At 38.7% G+C, this 18,021-nt stretch overlaps 1 protein-coding gene across 1 annotated transcript in view; it reads right to left on the bottom strand.

Annotated features, from left to right (window-relative positions):
- Positions 1 to 13,822: 13,822 nt before the first annotated feature.
- LOC116840666 (neuropeptides capa receptor-like) overlaps positions 13,823 to 18,021 on the bottom strand; it is a 9,145-nt gene continuing 4,946 nt past the window's right edge. Inside the window, exons 2-6 of the mRNA XM_032807663.1 lie at positions 17,058 to 17,148; positions 16,777 to 16,976; positions 16,401 to 16,649; positions 15,722 to 16,046; positions 13,823 to 15,104 (exon numbers count right to left, since the gene is read on the bottom strand). Of these exons, the coding sequence (XP_032663554.1) occupies positions 14,846 to 15,104; positions 15,722 to 16,046; positions 16,401 to 16,649; positions 16,777 to 16,976; positions 17,058 to 17,148 (1,124 nt within the window). The 3' untranslated portion in view covers positions 13,823 to 14,845. The remainder of the gene's footprint in view (positions 15,105 to 15,721; positions 16,047 to 16,400; positions 16,650 to 16,776; positions 16,977 to 17,057; positions 17,149 to 18,021) is intronic.

The raw sequence follows: 18,021 nt of genomic DNA, 5'->3' as shown, positions 1-18,021 counted from the left end.
TCGAGAGACCGTGGACAAGTGACGGCCGCGGAGCGCTCCGGCCTTCGCCATCGGACCACGCGCCCCATCCACCACGCATCCAACCCTTAACTTCAACCCCCTCGAGAGGGAGAGAGAGAGAGAGAAAAGGGGGAGGAAGAGACAGCGCACCGCGCCGCTCACCCAATAGGACGGCACGATCATCGCATGCAAATATTCCAAATATCCAGCGCATATTGTTTTAAACGACACGACGGACGAGACTTTGTAGTAATGATCCTCGTCGCTCGATATCGATTTTTTTCGATACGACGCTCGACTAGATTTTCAAGATATATTCATTCAGAATATGCCGCTCTGTCACATAAGCGGCTCGGTTTGATCATTTGTTTGTCTCGTGTTCGAATGTCAGACGCGTGGGGCAACTCCCAATCACGCTGCACAATCTTTCGACTCGCGTCGAAGTTAAATAGGACGAATTACATATTCGACGTCCTCGTAACTCTAACTTGCCGAAAAGTTCCTCGCGCAAAATCGCGTTGAATGCATTCGCCACGTTGTGTCGCGCAAACCTCCGTGTGATTCGAACAAAAGCGTCGAGTCGAGACCGTCAAAAACAGATCATGGAGAAGGAGGAATTTCGCTCGCCAGCCATCCCACGAACTTCTTTTTGCTCACGTCAACTTGGCACGAAATTCACTGAATTTCTCGAGATTTAGTACATCGATCGTCGTCCATAATTTAGGCGTCGAAGGACGCTGAAAGCGGCCCGATCATGTCACCTTCGCCTGCAGACTATCCAGCCGATTTACAACGCACGTCCAAGCTTCCGAAAATTTAACTTTTAAACGACCAATGCAATCCGCCAAGTACGAGCGCAATAAATTATTTCGCTGATTATTATCCGGGACGCATTAGGACAATCAATAGCATCCTGTTTGGCATAAAGTTGTCAGTAAACGCGGAAATCGGATATTCATGAAGCGAAACATTTACCGGGATAGAATCCATTTCTATCGGCCAATGCGTGCGTGCGTGCGCGCACGTGTGTGTGCGCCAATGATTGTTATTTTATGCGACAAATAAACTTCTACTTTCCATTTTGTTTACAGGCTGGTTGTTTATACCCGCTTCGTCGTCACACTACTTCAAATATGTTCCGTCGAATTTTCCCATCGTGCTTTATTGCTTTCATTTTATTGTGTGAAATAATATGCCACATGTTGTTAACGGGATGTCTCTTCTCGCTGGCCGAAGCTTGTATTTGTCATTTTGCTCAATATCGCTTTACGTGTAGTTATCCGGGTGCTATCCAGCGATTGTTATAACCGTACATCATGACAGTTATTGCCGGGGTGACTTCGCGGACAGCGGACGTTTTAACTTTCGTCACGAGCGGCTGCGTACATTATGCATATCACGCGCCATTAATGAGCGTTACTCGGACGGATTTACGCCGTTGAATAAATATCGAGCTTAGACTCTCAACGCACACGACACCGCGGAGAAATCGTCTCAAAACCTTGGTGCACCTTAGACGCGTTCGCAATTGGAGTCTCCTCTCCGAGGCATGTTACGTGCGTGTTATAATTAATGAAGTACGATAATTAATCGTTATAAACTCGCTCGCTCGCTAGATGAAATTTGTTCTCGCGTATGATCTGTGCTTCTGCATATATTTTAAATTAAATTAGTAGTTTTTGTAATGTACTCTCTAAGGTGTTAATGGTTATCACTTGTCCTGTATGAAACATTCAGATTTTTATTCAGAGTTTCACCTAAGTTTTTCATAATATATATGATATTTATGTTTGTAGTAAATTCAACTGAAAACTTCTTATCTAACTTATCTAACTTTGAATTTAAAGCTGCCTATCTAAGATACGTATTAATAGTGGCTGTTTAAAACTCCTCTCAAATAAGATACTTAGACTTGAGTTCAGAGTTGGATGAAAGTTTTTGAATCGCGGTTACAGATATCACATGTATTGTGATATTTATAATTATGTAATTCAAGTGAAAATGTTCAATCTAATTCGAAATAAAAGTTGGAGTATCTGATGTGAGACAGACTTCAAATAATGACTATTAATGTAATGTAGCTTAAATACTCGAGGCAAGTTTCAAGTAACGACTATTATTACGGGTCTTGCATTAATTATCTGAGGTCTATTATTATCTGAGGTCTTGCATTAATAGTCATTAGTTGAAACTTGTCTCAAATGAGATAGTCAGATTTGAATTTAGACCCGTGTTAATAGTTCTTACTTAAAATTTCAATCAAGAGCTAAAACTAAAAACGTTTCCCCATCTGTTGCCTGTATAAAGCTAAAAATAGTTTTTCATTTAATTTTCATATATATAACCCGATCGATAGTAAATGTCGTTTCTATATTGGCACTGCCATATCGACAGTTTCTTTCATTCTATGAGATATAAGTACCCTTCAATTCCATTTTTCGGTCCAGTTCTATGTCATAACGATGCACGACGTACAGAGCAAAAGTACTTCGGGATGCATATTACTTCTAGGACTTTCTTAGGTAGCTTATAAATCTCAAGATTAAATAAGTTCACAAAACTATAGTACGTGAATTCCGGAATGTATTCCCGGCTGATACATCGTGAATTCGGGAAGCGTAGCTGGTTGCGGATGAAGTAAGTTTGCGGAAATATTAATTCTCGATATTTACGATGACTAAACGCGCTGTGAATATTTAACTTGCTAAATACAGCCCGTCTCGACACTCTGCTTACCATTCTCCGCATCTCTCTCTCTCTCTCTCTCTCTCTCTCTCTCTCTCTCTCTCTCTCTCTTCCTTCATATTTTATTGGAAGAAAAGGGATACTTTGATCAACCCAGAACTTTTAGAACGAAATATTGCGGCCACTTCTTTTATAAGAGAGATAGGATCCAGCAGGATTTCTTGTTTAACAGTTACACATTACGTCCCATTTCCGTATAAATGAAATCGCACCTGGTGCTGATTATATATTTTCCCGAAGCTCCCGCTTTTATCATTACGAGTAAAAAAGATACAGACTTCGAAACCGATATACAACGTCGGTAAATTAAATTTTCCGTGCAACAGATGCGAAGGATGTTCCTTCTTCCTTGATTATCGCATTTCCGTCACTCTTAATATATAAAATGCTCGATGCAGCAATCACTCAAGCTTATAATAACTTATTATTCAATGAAATAAGATTAAAGCGGGACTTTCATTAATTCTACTTTATTTTCTATTTTTCATTTATTGAAAAAGAAAGAAAAGTGAAAACACAACTTAAGGATTTTTTATTTCGATATGAAAATTGTTTTGATGAATCGCACATGAGACAGATTCACATATGTTTCGCTTTTCGCCCGCTATCCATCACACCGTACAATTTAAACACACGGATCACTTTTGCACGTTAACAATATTGAAATTCGAGCACAATGAAATTACATTGATCCCGACACAACGAAATGTGATCCCGTCGAAATCGCGCGAGTGCCAGTGTGAGTTTCAATCCCTGCATTAAATTATCTCCCGCGCCGCTCAAAGAAACCGTCGCGGCAAATTGTCGTGATTCTGTTTGCCGGGCAATACGTCCGCGGCTTCACTCTTTGAAAAGGACAAACGAGCGTGTCTCTTGTCCGTTCAAATGGCACTCTGCCCCCCCGAGGAGCAGCACCTGTGCTACACGCACGACCGCTTTTTCCATTCTGTCTTTAAATTCCTCTCGCGTCAATGCATCCGAGCGGATTTCTTCTTGAACTGGCCTGCAAACATTACACACCACAATTCCATAAGATACCGATAGACCGTGAATATTACTCTCTCTTCTTCTTCTCTCTCTCTCTCTTACCATTTACAGTTACAGTTGACCATTTACATTTACAGTTGACGTATACGTACGTTTCTGTAACGGCTGCGGATTTCAGTCTATGATAAAAACGATACCAATACCTATATCAATAACATTAGTATCTAACTCTGGACATTTTTATCATTTTGGTCTTTTTTTTTAAATACGAATATTTAAACTTTTAATATAAAATATATATTGATAATTAATTGCGAAATGGTAGAGAAATGTTGTGTTCAGTTTGACCTAATTTATATATACACAAAGTATGAAACACTTTGCGTCATACACCTGTATATTCTACATTGAAAGTTTAAATATTTAAAAACCAACTCATATATAATAAGAATGTCCAGAGTTAGACATCAGTGTTATTAGTGCCCAAGCATTGGCACTTTTACTTTACACCGACGGCAAACTTGGCATGTATTCTAAAGAACATTACAAAGTACATAGACCAAATTATCTCCATTACTTAATTATTTACTTATCCACTTATTAACTTAATTCATTATTTACTCCATTATCTTAATTACTTATTTTACTTACTATTAATTTCCACTTCTCATAGGGTCACTCAAGTATTGTTTGCTCAAGAGCTACAAATTGTTTCGCAGAATATCTACCTATTTCCGCCAATTTCCTCTTTCAGAGGAACTCAGCTAAGAATATAATGGGAAACTAAAGGGAAATTAATAGTTAGCTAATTACTATGAAGGTATTATTAGCTGTATAGCTACGGGAGGATACATTGTTGGAGTTTCAAACAACCTCACTCAGTCACCCTCGTGCAGTCGATGCTATTTCAATTGAGTAAACACACAAACCAATCTTATTGCTTGAATTATGTACTATCAATCAGGAGTGCAACTTTTTGTCTCAACTATTCCCTGACTTTAATTCTTCTTGTTGAAAGGACAATTTTTCTTTCGTGGCCCATGTGTTCCCAGCGATAGGCCCCGGAGTAAAGATCGATGGAAAGGAACTACACGACGGCCCCTTAGCTTTAATCGAGTCGTCAATATCTCGGGTTTACTTCGTAAATTCTGTCACGCGTGTCTAGAATCTTCACGCGCCAGCGCGTGTCTAAATACGCTCGTTTGTAAATATGATTAATAGCGAAGTCACTTCAATACGCGGGGTATACTCTAACTTTATCGACGGCGGCCGAAATTTTCCTCCTTCTTCTTTTCCTCTTTTCAAATCCATTCCGCGAGACACGTCCTGTTAGCCTGAAAGCGTGCGGAGATCAATATTGGCTGCGATATCTGCCCCGTAGAGCATCGTGGTTGTTCACAGGGAGACAAAGTATGAAGCAGAGTGTAACTAGTGACGCGCTGTCGGTGCTGATTGCTCGTGATGTTATTACCGAGTTTTTTGCCAACTATAAAATGAATCACGTCATTCCGTCGATGTCTCGAGCCTCTTTCCGCGGGAGAGCGCGTTCCTCCGCCGCATGCATGCAATGCCGTCGCTTCGTCGGGTAAATGCACTTGATAGTAATGGCAAATACTGTACATATTACTCAGAGGAGGCAATCTCGTCGCTCCAGAATAGGAGTCCACTAGCAGAAACACCGTGCCGAGTAAGTAGAAGTAAAACAAGAACTGGAAAAGATCAATACGACCACTTCATTTTTACGCCGTACGAGGTACACTTTTACCGACGGAACAAATAAATTGGATCGCCGATTTCGAGAAGGCAAAGCTGGACAGGAAAGCGATCTAACGCGCAAAAACCCCCATGCCGCGAAGGTATGGGAAAACTACTCCTTTCTTTCTACAGTGCGCTAAACCGCGTGAAAAATAATGTTTCCATCTCGCACTCCCTGTGCCACGAAATGCTCTGTGATGTTATTTTCTATTGTCTACTAGTGCGACGCGCGTTTCGGCAGATTTATCATCTTTTCTTACAATTTAATATCGAGGCGAATCTCGCGCTTTACGGACGATTTCCCGGGAAAGTGGGAAGGCCGGATTCAACGTGAAAATATCGCTCCGCGTGCGTAAGGTCTGCTCGAATTATAAATGTTTCATCGCCCCTCTCTTCTATATTTTTTTTATAACAATAAATCATTAAAAAAATGATGGCTAGCTCGATAAGCTCGCTCGAATGTATAAGATGAGATGAGACGTAAGATCTGCTATTTTTCGAAGAACTTCCAGTGCAATAGGTTCGAGTGAAAAAAATGCATCTTTTTTCATTCTAACTCGCGCATTAGTTCGAAAGTTCTTCGAAAACGGGCAGAGCTACGATTTGCATGCATTAATATCAACTCTGCGCCTACGCATACACCTCGTAGTCCTAATGTTGAAAGTTTTTAATGCAAGACATTCAGTTTGCCGAGGATAGCGGCCAGAATTCCCGCGAGAAATTAAAAGTAATCATATAGATTGAAAAACTTATCAATTGAGAAAAAAGAAACTATTTGCGGAGATGAGTCTCTAAAAGCTGAAATCATCCTCGCATTTCATATGCAAACAGTGTACCCGCAGTGCGTCACTTTCTTTATATTCATATACCTCTAACGATCGATTGAATACAATGCGTACTTTAATCTGCGAGTCGGGAGAGCGCTCTCCCACATATATAAATTATGATTGTGTTTTAGATACACCTCTATGAAAAATTTGTTCTCTCGCAAGTGGACATCGTCGACTTAAGTGTCATTTTGACAAATTTCCGAATCGATCCGCTGACAAACGCGAAACGCAGTTTATTTCATTTGGAGACTCTACACTGAGAAAAAACTATTTGAACTATTTATTTGGGCGGGACAAAAGTTTATTTCACAGAAGTAAACTCTCTTTCACCTATAAACTTTATTATACAGAGAGAAATTTTTGTATTCCGCAAATAAAAAAATTTCAAGTATTTTTTTCTCGGTGTACTTATAAACCAACTGCGATCTAATCGGCGATCATTCATCACGCCTCGCCGCTTATTCACGTGAACTGCGCAGTAGCATAAAGTTCTTTTTTCCCCAAGTTAAAATTCTCTCGTATTGTCTCATATTGACATGCCGCAGTGGATGAATGCGGGCAAAAACGGGAATCGTCAAGCACTGCAATATAATACGAGCGATTGCAATAACTCTTTTGCGCCAGAGTTGCACATTCTCATTCGTTTTCTCTTCGTCGTATTCATACAATTCACGCTTACCGCTTTATACGACATGACACAAGTGTCGAGCTAACGTTTCTTCATTTTTGTCCTTATTCATGCCGTGCGGGAGACTACGCGAAATACAGTACGGCTAAAAAGCGTTTCGTCTGCAAGGAAAAGGGCTAATCAAACGAACCGTCGAATCAAACGATCCGACCGTTTCGCTATTAATCATCGGCTCCTTACCCATCGTAATGACTTCTCCCCCGTCAACTGCGCGAACATCGTCGGCAGTAGGCATTTCACGATTGCCCAAAGGGGTCTCACCACGATGAGGACCGTCAATTCCTTTAGGCGCACGAGAGATTCCAGAGAAGTCAGATCTGTCATCTCATCACGAAATTACTCGCGCCACGTTCCGATATCCCGCACGCGATATTCGCCGTGCATACTGCAACGCAGAGATTACGTTCTGTACATTTTGACGTGCGAAACAAATTTGACGTGTTGTCAAAGTTCGTGATGACTTGACGCGCATCGCACGTCGTGCCCAATGAAACAAAAAACGATAGACTCCTGCTCATTTCCGTGACCAAAGAAACTCAGGCTCCTATTAACCCATTAACGTCTAAATGTGCTGAAATTTTATTGTTTTAGGGTTAATATTGCTACAAAATTATATAGTAATTTACATAGTAATTACATAGTAAAACAATTTTAATAACCAAATATAAACGAAAATTTGAATTAAACGATTCAAATCGATCGTTACTTTGATACCGCCATGTTTGTTGAAAAAAATATCCATGGCATATTTTTTAAGTTAAAGTGTCGGGAACACGTTTTAAACACTTTCCTGAGCGATACTAACACGTTTTTATGGAGAAAACAGCAGAAGAATAAAAAATTAGTTCTAAAAACATACGTTTTTTAATTTTATTTTGCAAAAATTTTGCATAAATTGCGATTTTTTTTAAATTTTCTCAACGCTATTCGGTAGAGCGATATGGAAATTGGTAGGAAACTCTTTAAAAACAACAGACCTCATTTCCGTATTAAAATAAATGGCTCAAATCAACGTAAAACTTCAGTACATTTGGGCATAATGATTTAATAGTCTTAGTTGAAACTTGCCCCAGGATGAGACACTTAGATTGGAATTTGGAGTTAGATGTGAGTTTTTCAGTTGAATCGCGATTACAAACGTCATGTGATATATACTGTGTGATTCAAGTAAAAAGAACTCAAATCTAGTTCTAAATTTATATCTGAGTAGTTCACGTGGAGGACAAATTTCAAGTAATGACCATTAATATGGACCCAAGAGAGAGGACGCGTGTGGAATGTGTCAACCTTCATTTTATACGCGTCGTTTCCGCAGCTAATGCAGCTTCGAGAGTTGATTAGTCTGATTCGAAGTTTCTTCAGCTCGATTTTGCTTCATTGCTTCCATTAACTGTGAAAAAAATTTTCTGGCAATAACAGAGGTTTGTGGAAAGCAGCTTACCTTCACATGCATTAACAAGCGTTCGTTAAAACAGATTAATCGGATCACGTTTTCTAGGAAATTACGTTTTGTTCAGCCAGTCTCTTCCATAATTAAAATCGCGGATTAACGACGATTTATCACGGGTCCGTAAACGCGCAGTTACACTTGTACGTCCAAGAAGGCTTCTCATCCGTCAGTTTTTACAATTGCGCGATTATCAAAAATTATTTTTAAATAACGAAACGGCAATATTCACAAGCAATGTAAAATTCATTCGAATTCAAATTTATTAAATTTCTACGACGGAGTATATTCTCTTTTCACCAGGAAGAAATTCAAGACACGAAGGAGGAGTGACGGGATGTAACGAGAGTCGCGTTATTTCTGGGAGAGATCAACTGTCGCGGTAAGTCAAGGAATGTCCTGTTTTCTATTCGCAACGCGCTCTAAAGTAATCCGCCATATTTTCGCCTGTTCCTTTTTTACGTTCGTCGACAGCCGCATAATGTTTTGCATATCATCTCGGAATATCTAATGTTATCGTCCCTACCAAGCGCGCACACAGTGCGCTGATGGCGGCATTATTACAGGCCGCACTTCGTGCAGCTGTTACTTATGGCGTGCGAGAATAAGTAATTATCTGTTTTGTCATATTCACGTTGCCTTGAATATCGTCGTCTACGGAGCAAGCGTTCGCCAAAGATAATTGATGCGAAATATTCCGCCACGCGGAAATTTAAAGGACTAGGTAGCGCGATGCGTTTTTACATTTCGCACTGTTGAAAGACCAATTTGCGGAATAAAGCAGCTCCTCGTGGAGGGACGATTTTCTCGATTTCTCCCTAATATGTTCAAACTCAAGAAGGCGTTAACATCGGTAATTATATTTCTTGGCGTCTGTCGGATGGCGCGAAAATATTTCTCAAAGACGAGACCTCTCGTCAGCAGAGCAAGAAAGGACGATCGATCGTTCATGAGAAACATTGTTTCACGTATTCGAAGTTATTCAAGAAAGTTCGAGAAATCGTTTTATCTTGGAGGGTTGTTTTGTCTGTCCAATTCTATCTTTCAGCATCAAGCAAATATCATTATCTCCTGGACGCGCCCTCGAGCTGCCCTACATTCCTGCACAGTCTCCGAGTCTTTTTCATTCTTGGGTCGTGCCGAACGTTTTTCATTCTGGCTTAGCTCATTCCTCAGAGCTCTTCACGAATCATGACTGTCTCCCATTATGGCTGATTAACGGTCCATTAGCATTTAAGAAACGTCAAGAGGACGGATCGCAACATTTACGGGCATTTCGCGCAAAAATTAAACGCGGAGAGTTAATCCTTTAATTCTTCACCGAGTGTATCGGACGGCGAGATACTCTGCCGGCAGGGCTTTAACTAAATTCGAGAAAATATTTTGCAACAGACGATTGCATCCGCGTATTTGCGCATTTCCGTAGGTTTAGTTAAGTTTCTCGCCGATCTTGCCGCCGCTTCTTGTGTCTCGTGGTTTTTGCGCGCGCTGCATGGCTGCCGCGAATTGTTGTTTCCCAGTTTCCGTAATCGTTGTGTAGGATTGTGTGTCGGGACGAAAAACTTGCCGCTTATCATAAGGAACCGGAACATCTTGCCACGTGACCGCGATTCCTCTTGCATAGTCGCTTGATATCGCAAACGTGGCAAATACGAGCCGAAATTACAGCGGTTCGCATAAATTAGTTTTAGTCCTTGTACGATAATCGTATGACTGCATAAATTCACGCAAACGTCACTTTATTTCCGAGTACTACATTAACGCTAGCTATCTGCGATCCTCGATCTTTCGCTTTTACCTTCCGAATTTTGAGCGAAATGTGATCTTGCCAAATCGGACTGTCGTGCAAATCGTGTCGGATTCCTGAATACCTTCCTGGCGAAATCACCTTTCGTAACATATCACTACGAATTTACGCTACGTTCCAACTCGTAGAAGTTATCTCGTGCGAATGTTCCGCAGAAACATTCAATAAGCATTCAGAACGGGATTCTTCGAGATTTTAATTAGAAGAAGCGCGAACAAAAATGTTTTGTAAACATTAAGGCAAAAGTACCAACTCTCCAACACACGTACTCAATTCTGAACATTCTTATTACTTTGGCCTTTAAATGCAAATATTTAAACGTTCTACATAGAATATATGTATACATTCAATATATGTATATATATAATAAATATAAAAATATATATAAAAAAAATATATATATAATATATATAAAAAAACTATAATGTATATAAAAAATATATATTTTGTGTTGAAAGCTTAAATATATTTGTATTTAAAGACCAACATAATAAGAATGTTCAGGATTAGACATTAGATGTCCGGGCGTTAGTATTTTCTAACCTTTCCGATTTTGTTTTATTGAATAAGTTTATTATCAAAGGCAGGGAAAATATATGTCTTGTTAATAGCGAAATAATTAAATACTGATTGTTTTCGATATCTACTGAAAGATTTCTAAATATCACACTCGAATAAAATCTCGTTAAATCTTATCGACTAGTACAAATATCTCTACACGAAATAATTCGAAATGACAGTGGAACGAGTTAGCTAGCCAATACAAAATGAACTTAACCGAGTAGTGGGATAATGTATGTACAATAAAAGTTTTACGATTGTTTGTCGTTCGAATTTGCTCAGCTGGCATCCAGCTAATCCTAGTCGATTGTTCACCGTTAAAAATTTAACGATGTGCTAACCGGTCGAAGTATCCTTCGTCGCAGCTGGAACACGATCGTTCAGCACATTCTACACTGAGAGAAAAGACTGGTAACTATAACAAACTGCATTTAGTTACAGAAATTCATTGAATCCTTAGTAACTAATACTAAATATGATAATAATTACCAAATATTTAATAGATCGGGAGTATGACGTAATTGCATTCACAGTAACATCAATTAAATAATTTAGTAATAGTTACTTAATGTTAAATATTTAAATATATTACAGTTATGAACAGATACTTGATAATTGTTATGAAATCGTTATATCCCATATAATAAAAAATTCAGTAGGTACGAGTTCTATTTTGTTACCAGTATGTTTTGTTGCAGCAGAACGAAAAATTCATTCATTTGCAGCTATTACATCGTTTCTATATATATAATCGTTTCTAATATCTATTAGTACAGATAGTTGGTTGAACCTACCAAAAATTTTGTAACTATTACAAAATCGCTTATTTTGCTCAACTATTCAATAAGTTGTATTTACCAAATATATTCTGGAAGCAAATAAATTTTACTTCTGTCAAATAAATAATTTATTTTACAGAACTAATTAATTAATAAGTATTGCCATAGCTTTGGCCCGCTATATTTACGTCTATCTTTAGTAATAGTAACCAAATTTTGATAATATTTACTAAATTCTTCTCTCAGTGTACGAGATAGGAGCGTAAGATCTTTATTACGAATGTCAACTGTAGTGGGTGCTGCGAGTGTCACCGAAGGATAGAATGTCATCTCAGTGCGGCGCGGTACAAATCCCGCGTCTGATATAGAGAGGTAGACCTCGTTTTCTTCCCGATGATAGTAATCGATAGCGATCGCGTGTTTCGCTTGACACTTTTATTATCGCGGATTTATGGATGGACAACTGCTCAACTGTGACGAAGACGGCGGCGATAACAGCAGCAGCAGGGAAACTTTATTATCCCGTAGTCGAGAAGTTACTCCGCGCACGCGCGCACGCACGCAATAATAAATCGTAGATTTTTCGTCAACTCTTTACCGGAACTATATTTTCGAAAGCGAAGTTTAGAAGGACAATTTGTATAAGATTTTCTTCCAAGAAAATATTCAATATATATATTTAAATGAAAGAGAGAACTCAAAGAAAATATTCAAATGAAAGAATTTTTTAAATTGAACAATTACAAAATCTCCTCGGTCTACGTACAAACGCAAATTAGCGACTTTTGTCAATGTCGTTCCTCTAAATTCGCCCCTTTTTTTAAACTTCCAATGCTTATTTCTCAAAAAAGATGTCGCTGCTTCCACATAATATACAAATATATTTGTATAATTATATATAATGTTACTATTGACTCTCCCTTCACCGTACGAAGCACTTCTCGTCGAAGTATCAGAGAAAATCTTAGTTAAAATTACAACAACCCCTTCAACGCATTAGAACGACGAGGATCACGAAAACTTGGGGAGACTCAAGACTTAAGAACAGGAAGCAATATCTCACTCGCTGCGATTTATTTTTGTTTGTGCGCCTCGAGGGTGCTTTTAGTACTAGTACTAAAAATATCATGTCGACAGATATCCGATAAAATTATTTCTGTGCCAACTTCTGCGGTAGAAACGTCGGCAAAACCACAGTGAGAAAATTGGGCTACTTCGAGGAGAAATTTTCCAATTATTCTGTATTAAATGACTCCGATGCTTCTTGATTCTGATGAGCAAGCAGCTGTAGTCTTAATGCGATATAAATAACATATACAAATGAGAAACAAGACTTCACATTAGACTCGGGACAGTGTTTCGGATCGATGTGTTAACAATCTTTTACATTGAAAAAGCAGAATCACGTGAAGAAGGCTTCCTCAAAGTCTATGATGCAGCCGTAGTCAACAATATAGGAAATAGTCGACGGTTCTGATAAGTTCTTTCATTGGTAGCTTTGCCGACTGTAGAATATGGGATTCAATCCTAGTCAATCTTAAGGTAGAAATTGGTCTATAGATAGCAATGGAACTCAGTCGTAACAAGAATGGATGATATGTGCAATTTCGACAGTCAGGAGAATCGTTGTCTCACATATATGCTGTTGATCTCTTCGTAAATTGAGTCCTTTTTTTATTACGAGAAGAATCTATATTTCTTACGTAAATACTGTTTCTCAGATCTCCGCTGAATTACATGTAACTGCCGGATTCGTTATTGAGCGTGGACGAAGTGAATAAACAGAATTCTTTCTTAAGTTATACTTGGCAGCAAAGAAGCATCGTTTGCGAGTCGTCCGCGTGACTTGGAAGCTGCGAGCGTGTAATTAATTGCGTAACGCTGGATTCTTCCCAGCTATTATTGGCGTGAGAACGGAAAGAGCGCAGTAGAGAGAAGAGGTGTTTCATTATACACATATAATACGCGCTTCATTTCGGATGGAATAAATGCATAGATTATACGTCACTTTGATGTAGTGGAGAGAAATTTATAATTCTCGACCCGCTTTCTAAGTGAATACTACCACCTCCCCTTCCGCCCCGACTATCATATCGATCTCTTTGGTAGGAATAGTTAAAAAATTTGCAACTTTTTTCTTGCTTTCCACGTTTTCTTCTCTTTATAGGGTAAATAGGTTACCTTTTCAGGGTAAATTTTGAGGGTTTAGAAAATAGATTACGATGAATATAATAAATTGTTTAAGAATTCCATATACGTGACATTCTTCTTAGTAACGTAGAATATACGTAGATCGTTTCATTTTCAAATACAGTTCAGTTTGTCAACAATAACTGTAGCACTCAGGAAAATTTGTAAATAGTTTCTCAGTATTCTCGGGACAACCACCAGCTGTACTATTTAAACTGTGTACGGAAAAATATCTTATTTCTGTTAAAAGGGTATCACATTTTACACACGTATTATCTTCAAATTGCAGTCACAAAGTATCCGTTATTTTCCGGCAAGCGAGATATATCAGCACAAACAATTCTATAAACAATTTATATACGTGATGAAATGAAATACGTGATGAAATATACCCGCTCTTGAATAGTTTTATTAATTATAATAATTTCTTTTGTTCAAAGATCGTTTAACTGTGATAAAACAGTCAATAATTGTATTGATAGAAATTAGGACTAGAATTAGAGATAAAAAATAAAGACATCTCTATCCCTATTTATTATAAGCGCAAACGTAAGCAAAAGCTTACATCCCTATGTTTTACCACGATTTAAAGGGATGCACATAATTATAATGTCTGTTTTTGCGTAGCAAAAGAGTGCGTGAAAAAATTAATTGAACCATTAGTATGTGGCAAAAACGATAAAAAAATATATACAAGATGCCTGACGCAACTCGTGTAAAATTTTATTCCAGTATAAATAGTATAAAATTTCTGCGGTTTGTGTCGCAAGCGACAATTTCGACTGTTTATAATTATTTACAACGTCTCATATCGCTTTGAACTCTGAAGACAGTCGCTTTAAGGACCATGCGGGATCCTTAAATTCTAAATCACCGGCTGCCAGGACCTCGCGGATTTTACCGTCTAGTCGAACACGCGGAGCTTCGATTGTGGACCTCGTCCGAGGAATCGTATTTGCCCGGATGAGATTCCTTGTGTGCATTGCAATTCCTTGTGCGTATAATAAATAACTATAGACTCGTTTAAACAAAAAATTGCAAGCGAACGTGAACGAATCACAGACCGCTGATAGCTATAGAAACAGTATCGTCCGATCTCTTTGTGGATGATGTGCTCTCGTTGCTGGGCTGTTGGTAAGCTAGAAGATGTCCCCGTTCAAAGAGAGGCTCCGACGACATATCCTCTTTTCGCAACAGATAAGCGTTATGAAGAGGAGCATCCTCTGTATTTACGTTATTCCTGCTTGTATTCTTAGCGTTCTCCTCTCCGCCCGACATGAAGCGAAACATTTCTCTGACGCGAGCAACGGCATGCCTAAAAAACAAATATAACGGTTAAACTGTTAAACGGCAACATGTGGGCTTAGAGAAAAAGATACGGTGATGACAACTATATAGGTGACAAATATACGAATTTTATATGTAGAATTAATATGTGTATAGTTCAGTGAACTATTTTAGAATTATATTTTGCCAACAAAGTGTTAGTATTACAATAACTACAAAATTGTTTATTCAATTATATACAATTTTACGTACTAAACTCGTATAGTTGTCGCATACAAGCTGTTCATCGTAACGATATCCATTATTTTTTACCAGTTACAATAATTGGGTAGGAGAAAATTCTAGATGCAATTAATCAGCTTTTAAATATAATTACCACTACCATATTTTGTTTTGAGCGTATTCACGCAGAATGTTCGGTGCAAAGAGGACCGAAAATCTCTGACAAGTATGTGAACATTTTCCGTTAGAATCCGCAATAATTTTTCAATATTGATGTTGTATTAGTTTGCAATACCTCCGTAATTTAAGAGAAACAATCTCGACTATAGACAGCTCTCTCCAATATTTCAATGAAGTAAATCAATGAAGTAAATCAATGAAGTAAATCACCGGTTTCGAGAATTTCAAACTTAACATTCATACCTAATGGAACACATAAGGCTTCGATCGTGGGCTTCTCTCGTGGAATCGCATCTGCATAGACGAGGTTCCTTATCCATCGAGATTCCGCTGGCCGTTCTTCTCGTTCTACAGCATATCGTTTGCTTAAACGCCTGGCGATATTTTATACTCATAACATTGTAGAGGATAGGATTCACCGTAGTACTGAAGTAATACAGGCAGCCGCTCACGATGTACAGCCATTCATTTAAATCCGGATAATAATCGGATCCCAGCGCGTGCACGTAGAGTAATCGCTGGACGTGAAACGGCGCCCAGCAAATAAAAAACATGATCACGACCACACCTGAAATGGATCGCGCCGTGAATTTTCATCTCGCGTGAGAGGTTTTCATTCAGAATCACTTCCAAGTTTTTCAGTTTATTATATGATATATACGATATTTATATGGTCCATAATATAGTCATTACTTAAAACTTGTCCCACGTGAGATATTCAGATATGAATTTAGACTTTTTTATTTGAATTACACGATATATGCGACATTACATTTACAATCGCGATTCAGCTGAAGGATTCACATCTAATAATTGACTCAAATATATAGCATTCGTTTAAAATAATATATATTTAATTATTTGCTTCAATATATTATGATTAATTTATTAGAAAAGAAAAAGAAATACTACGATATCGTACTTAACATCCTAATGACAGACTTCCTGGATTGCATCTGCCGATATTCGCCGTGAACGGAACCCGGTATTGGACCTAGTGCATCCTTGGTACTGCTCCTGATTTTCAATCCCATCTTCACGTACACGAACAGAATGACCAACATCGGTATCAGGAAAAACACGACAAAGCTGAGCTCATAAAGGGGAAAACTCGGCATGTTGGGCAGAAGCATCGCGCAGATCGCCGAGTCGGCCGAATAATTGCCAGATCCTGAACAATATCTGATGTTACATATATAATTTACTCACTTTGTGATAGCTTTAGTTTATAGTTCTAGAAGTTCGGGCAACGCCGGATAATCTAAGCTAGTCGTAAATAAAGTAAACTTTGACTTAACCTGGTGGATATTCGATGAAATTGACCTTGGTATAAATCGCGAACGGGATAGCCGCGACTATCGCGATCGACCAGGCCGCGAAAACGAAACGTGCAGGTCTTTTGAGACCGCTCATCGAATAGGCACTCAGCGGATGACAGATGGCCAAATACCTCTCCATAGAGAAAGCCACTATCGTGAGAACTGACACGTAGGACGACCTGCGGAGTGATGTCCGGATTTAGGACATGTGTTGAATCTCGAAGGGATATGTAGGAAGTAGAGACGGTGTTATTTCTTACATCTCCGACACGTATGCCCTGATCTTGCAGAGGCCCGCGCCCAGCGCCCATGGATATTGCTGCCAGAACACGCTTAGCTCGTTGGGGAGACCTGCAATAATTAATTAGCGTCAGCGAACAACTAACTGATGAATATCTTCTGAAAGAGATACGGCGCGTTCGGCTGACAACGCGTCTGGCAACTGAAAATTTCTCTTTTCCGCTAATCTGATTTTTACGAATATACAACGCGTACTACAATGGATAACGTAGAATACCGCGGACTCTTAACTAGTGGCGAAATTCCCATGTTTTTCCCGTCTGGATTTGGCACACAGTGCTCGAATTTTTGCTTAAACACGTCCATGTTTCCGATTACATTAACGTGGTTGGCGTCGACGTCAAAGTTTCGTACGACACGCTTCTCTACCTGGATAAAACGCTCAACAATTTCAGGAGAACCTCGCGAATTAATTTTCGGAAAAGCGAATTTATGACAGACTTAAGCTCGGCTAGTAATTGGCGTGAAATCATCGTCACCGCATCGCAACAATATTAACGAGATTGCGGTTTCTCACACTATGTGTGTACACACGTTAAAATAACTTTCGCGTGTTACCTACGCCAGAGACAAATGACTGAATATCCATCGCACGTTCCGTCGAGTCGAGTAAACTCAATAAGTTTTCATTGGCGCGGACCCTGTATATATATATATATATATATATATATATATATATATATATATATATATATATATATACAGGGTGAGCCATTTTAATCGACGGATCCAAATTGCTCCTAAAATACGCCAGCTACAAAAAAATGATTAAGACAAGAATTCAGATCGATTTTCAAGGTTATTCGAACGTCAAAGTCATTTTTTTTAATTAGAACCCCTATTTTTGACACCGGATTCGAAAAGAGCAGAAAATTTTACGTTAAAAATGATATTTAGATTTTTTTTCTGAGTCCAAGAAGGTCA

This window comes from Odontomachus brunneus, unplaced genomic scaffold, assembly GCF_010583005.1.
Source record: "Odontomachus brunneus isolate Ranch 3 - 2012 unplaced genomic scaffold, Obru_v1 Obru_scaffold_011, whole genome shotgun sequence".
Classification (NCBI taxonomy): Eukaryota; Metazoa; Arthropoda; class Insecta; order Hymenoptera; family Formicidae; genus Odontomachus; species Odontomachus brunneus.
Note: the sequence above shows the minus strand (reverse complement) of the source record. Positions and strands in the feature narration are given on the sequence as shown.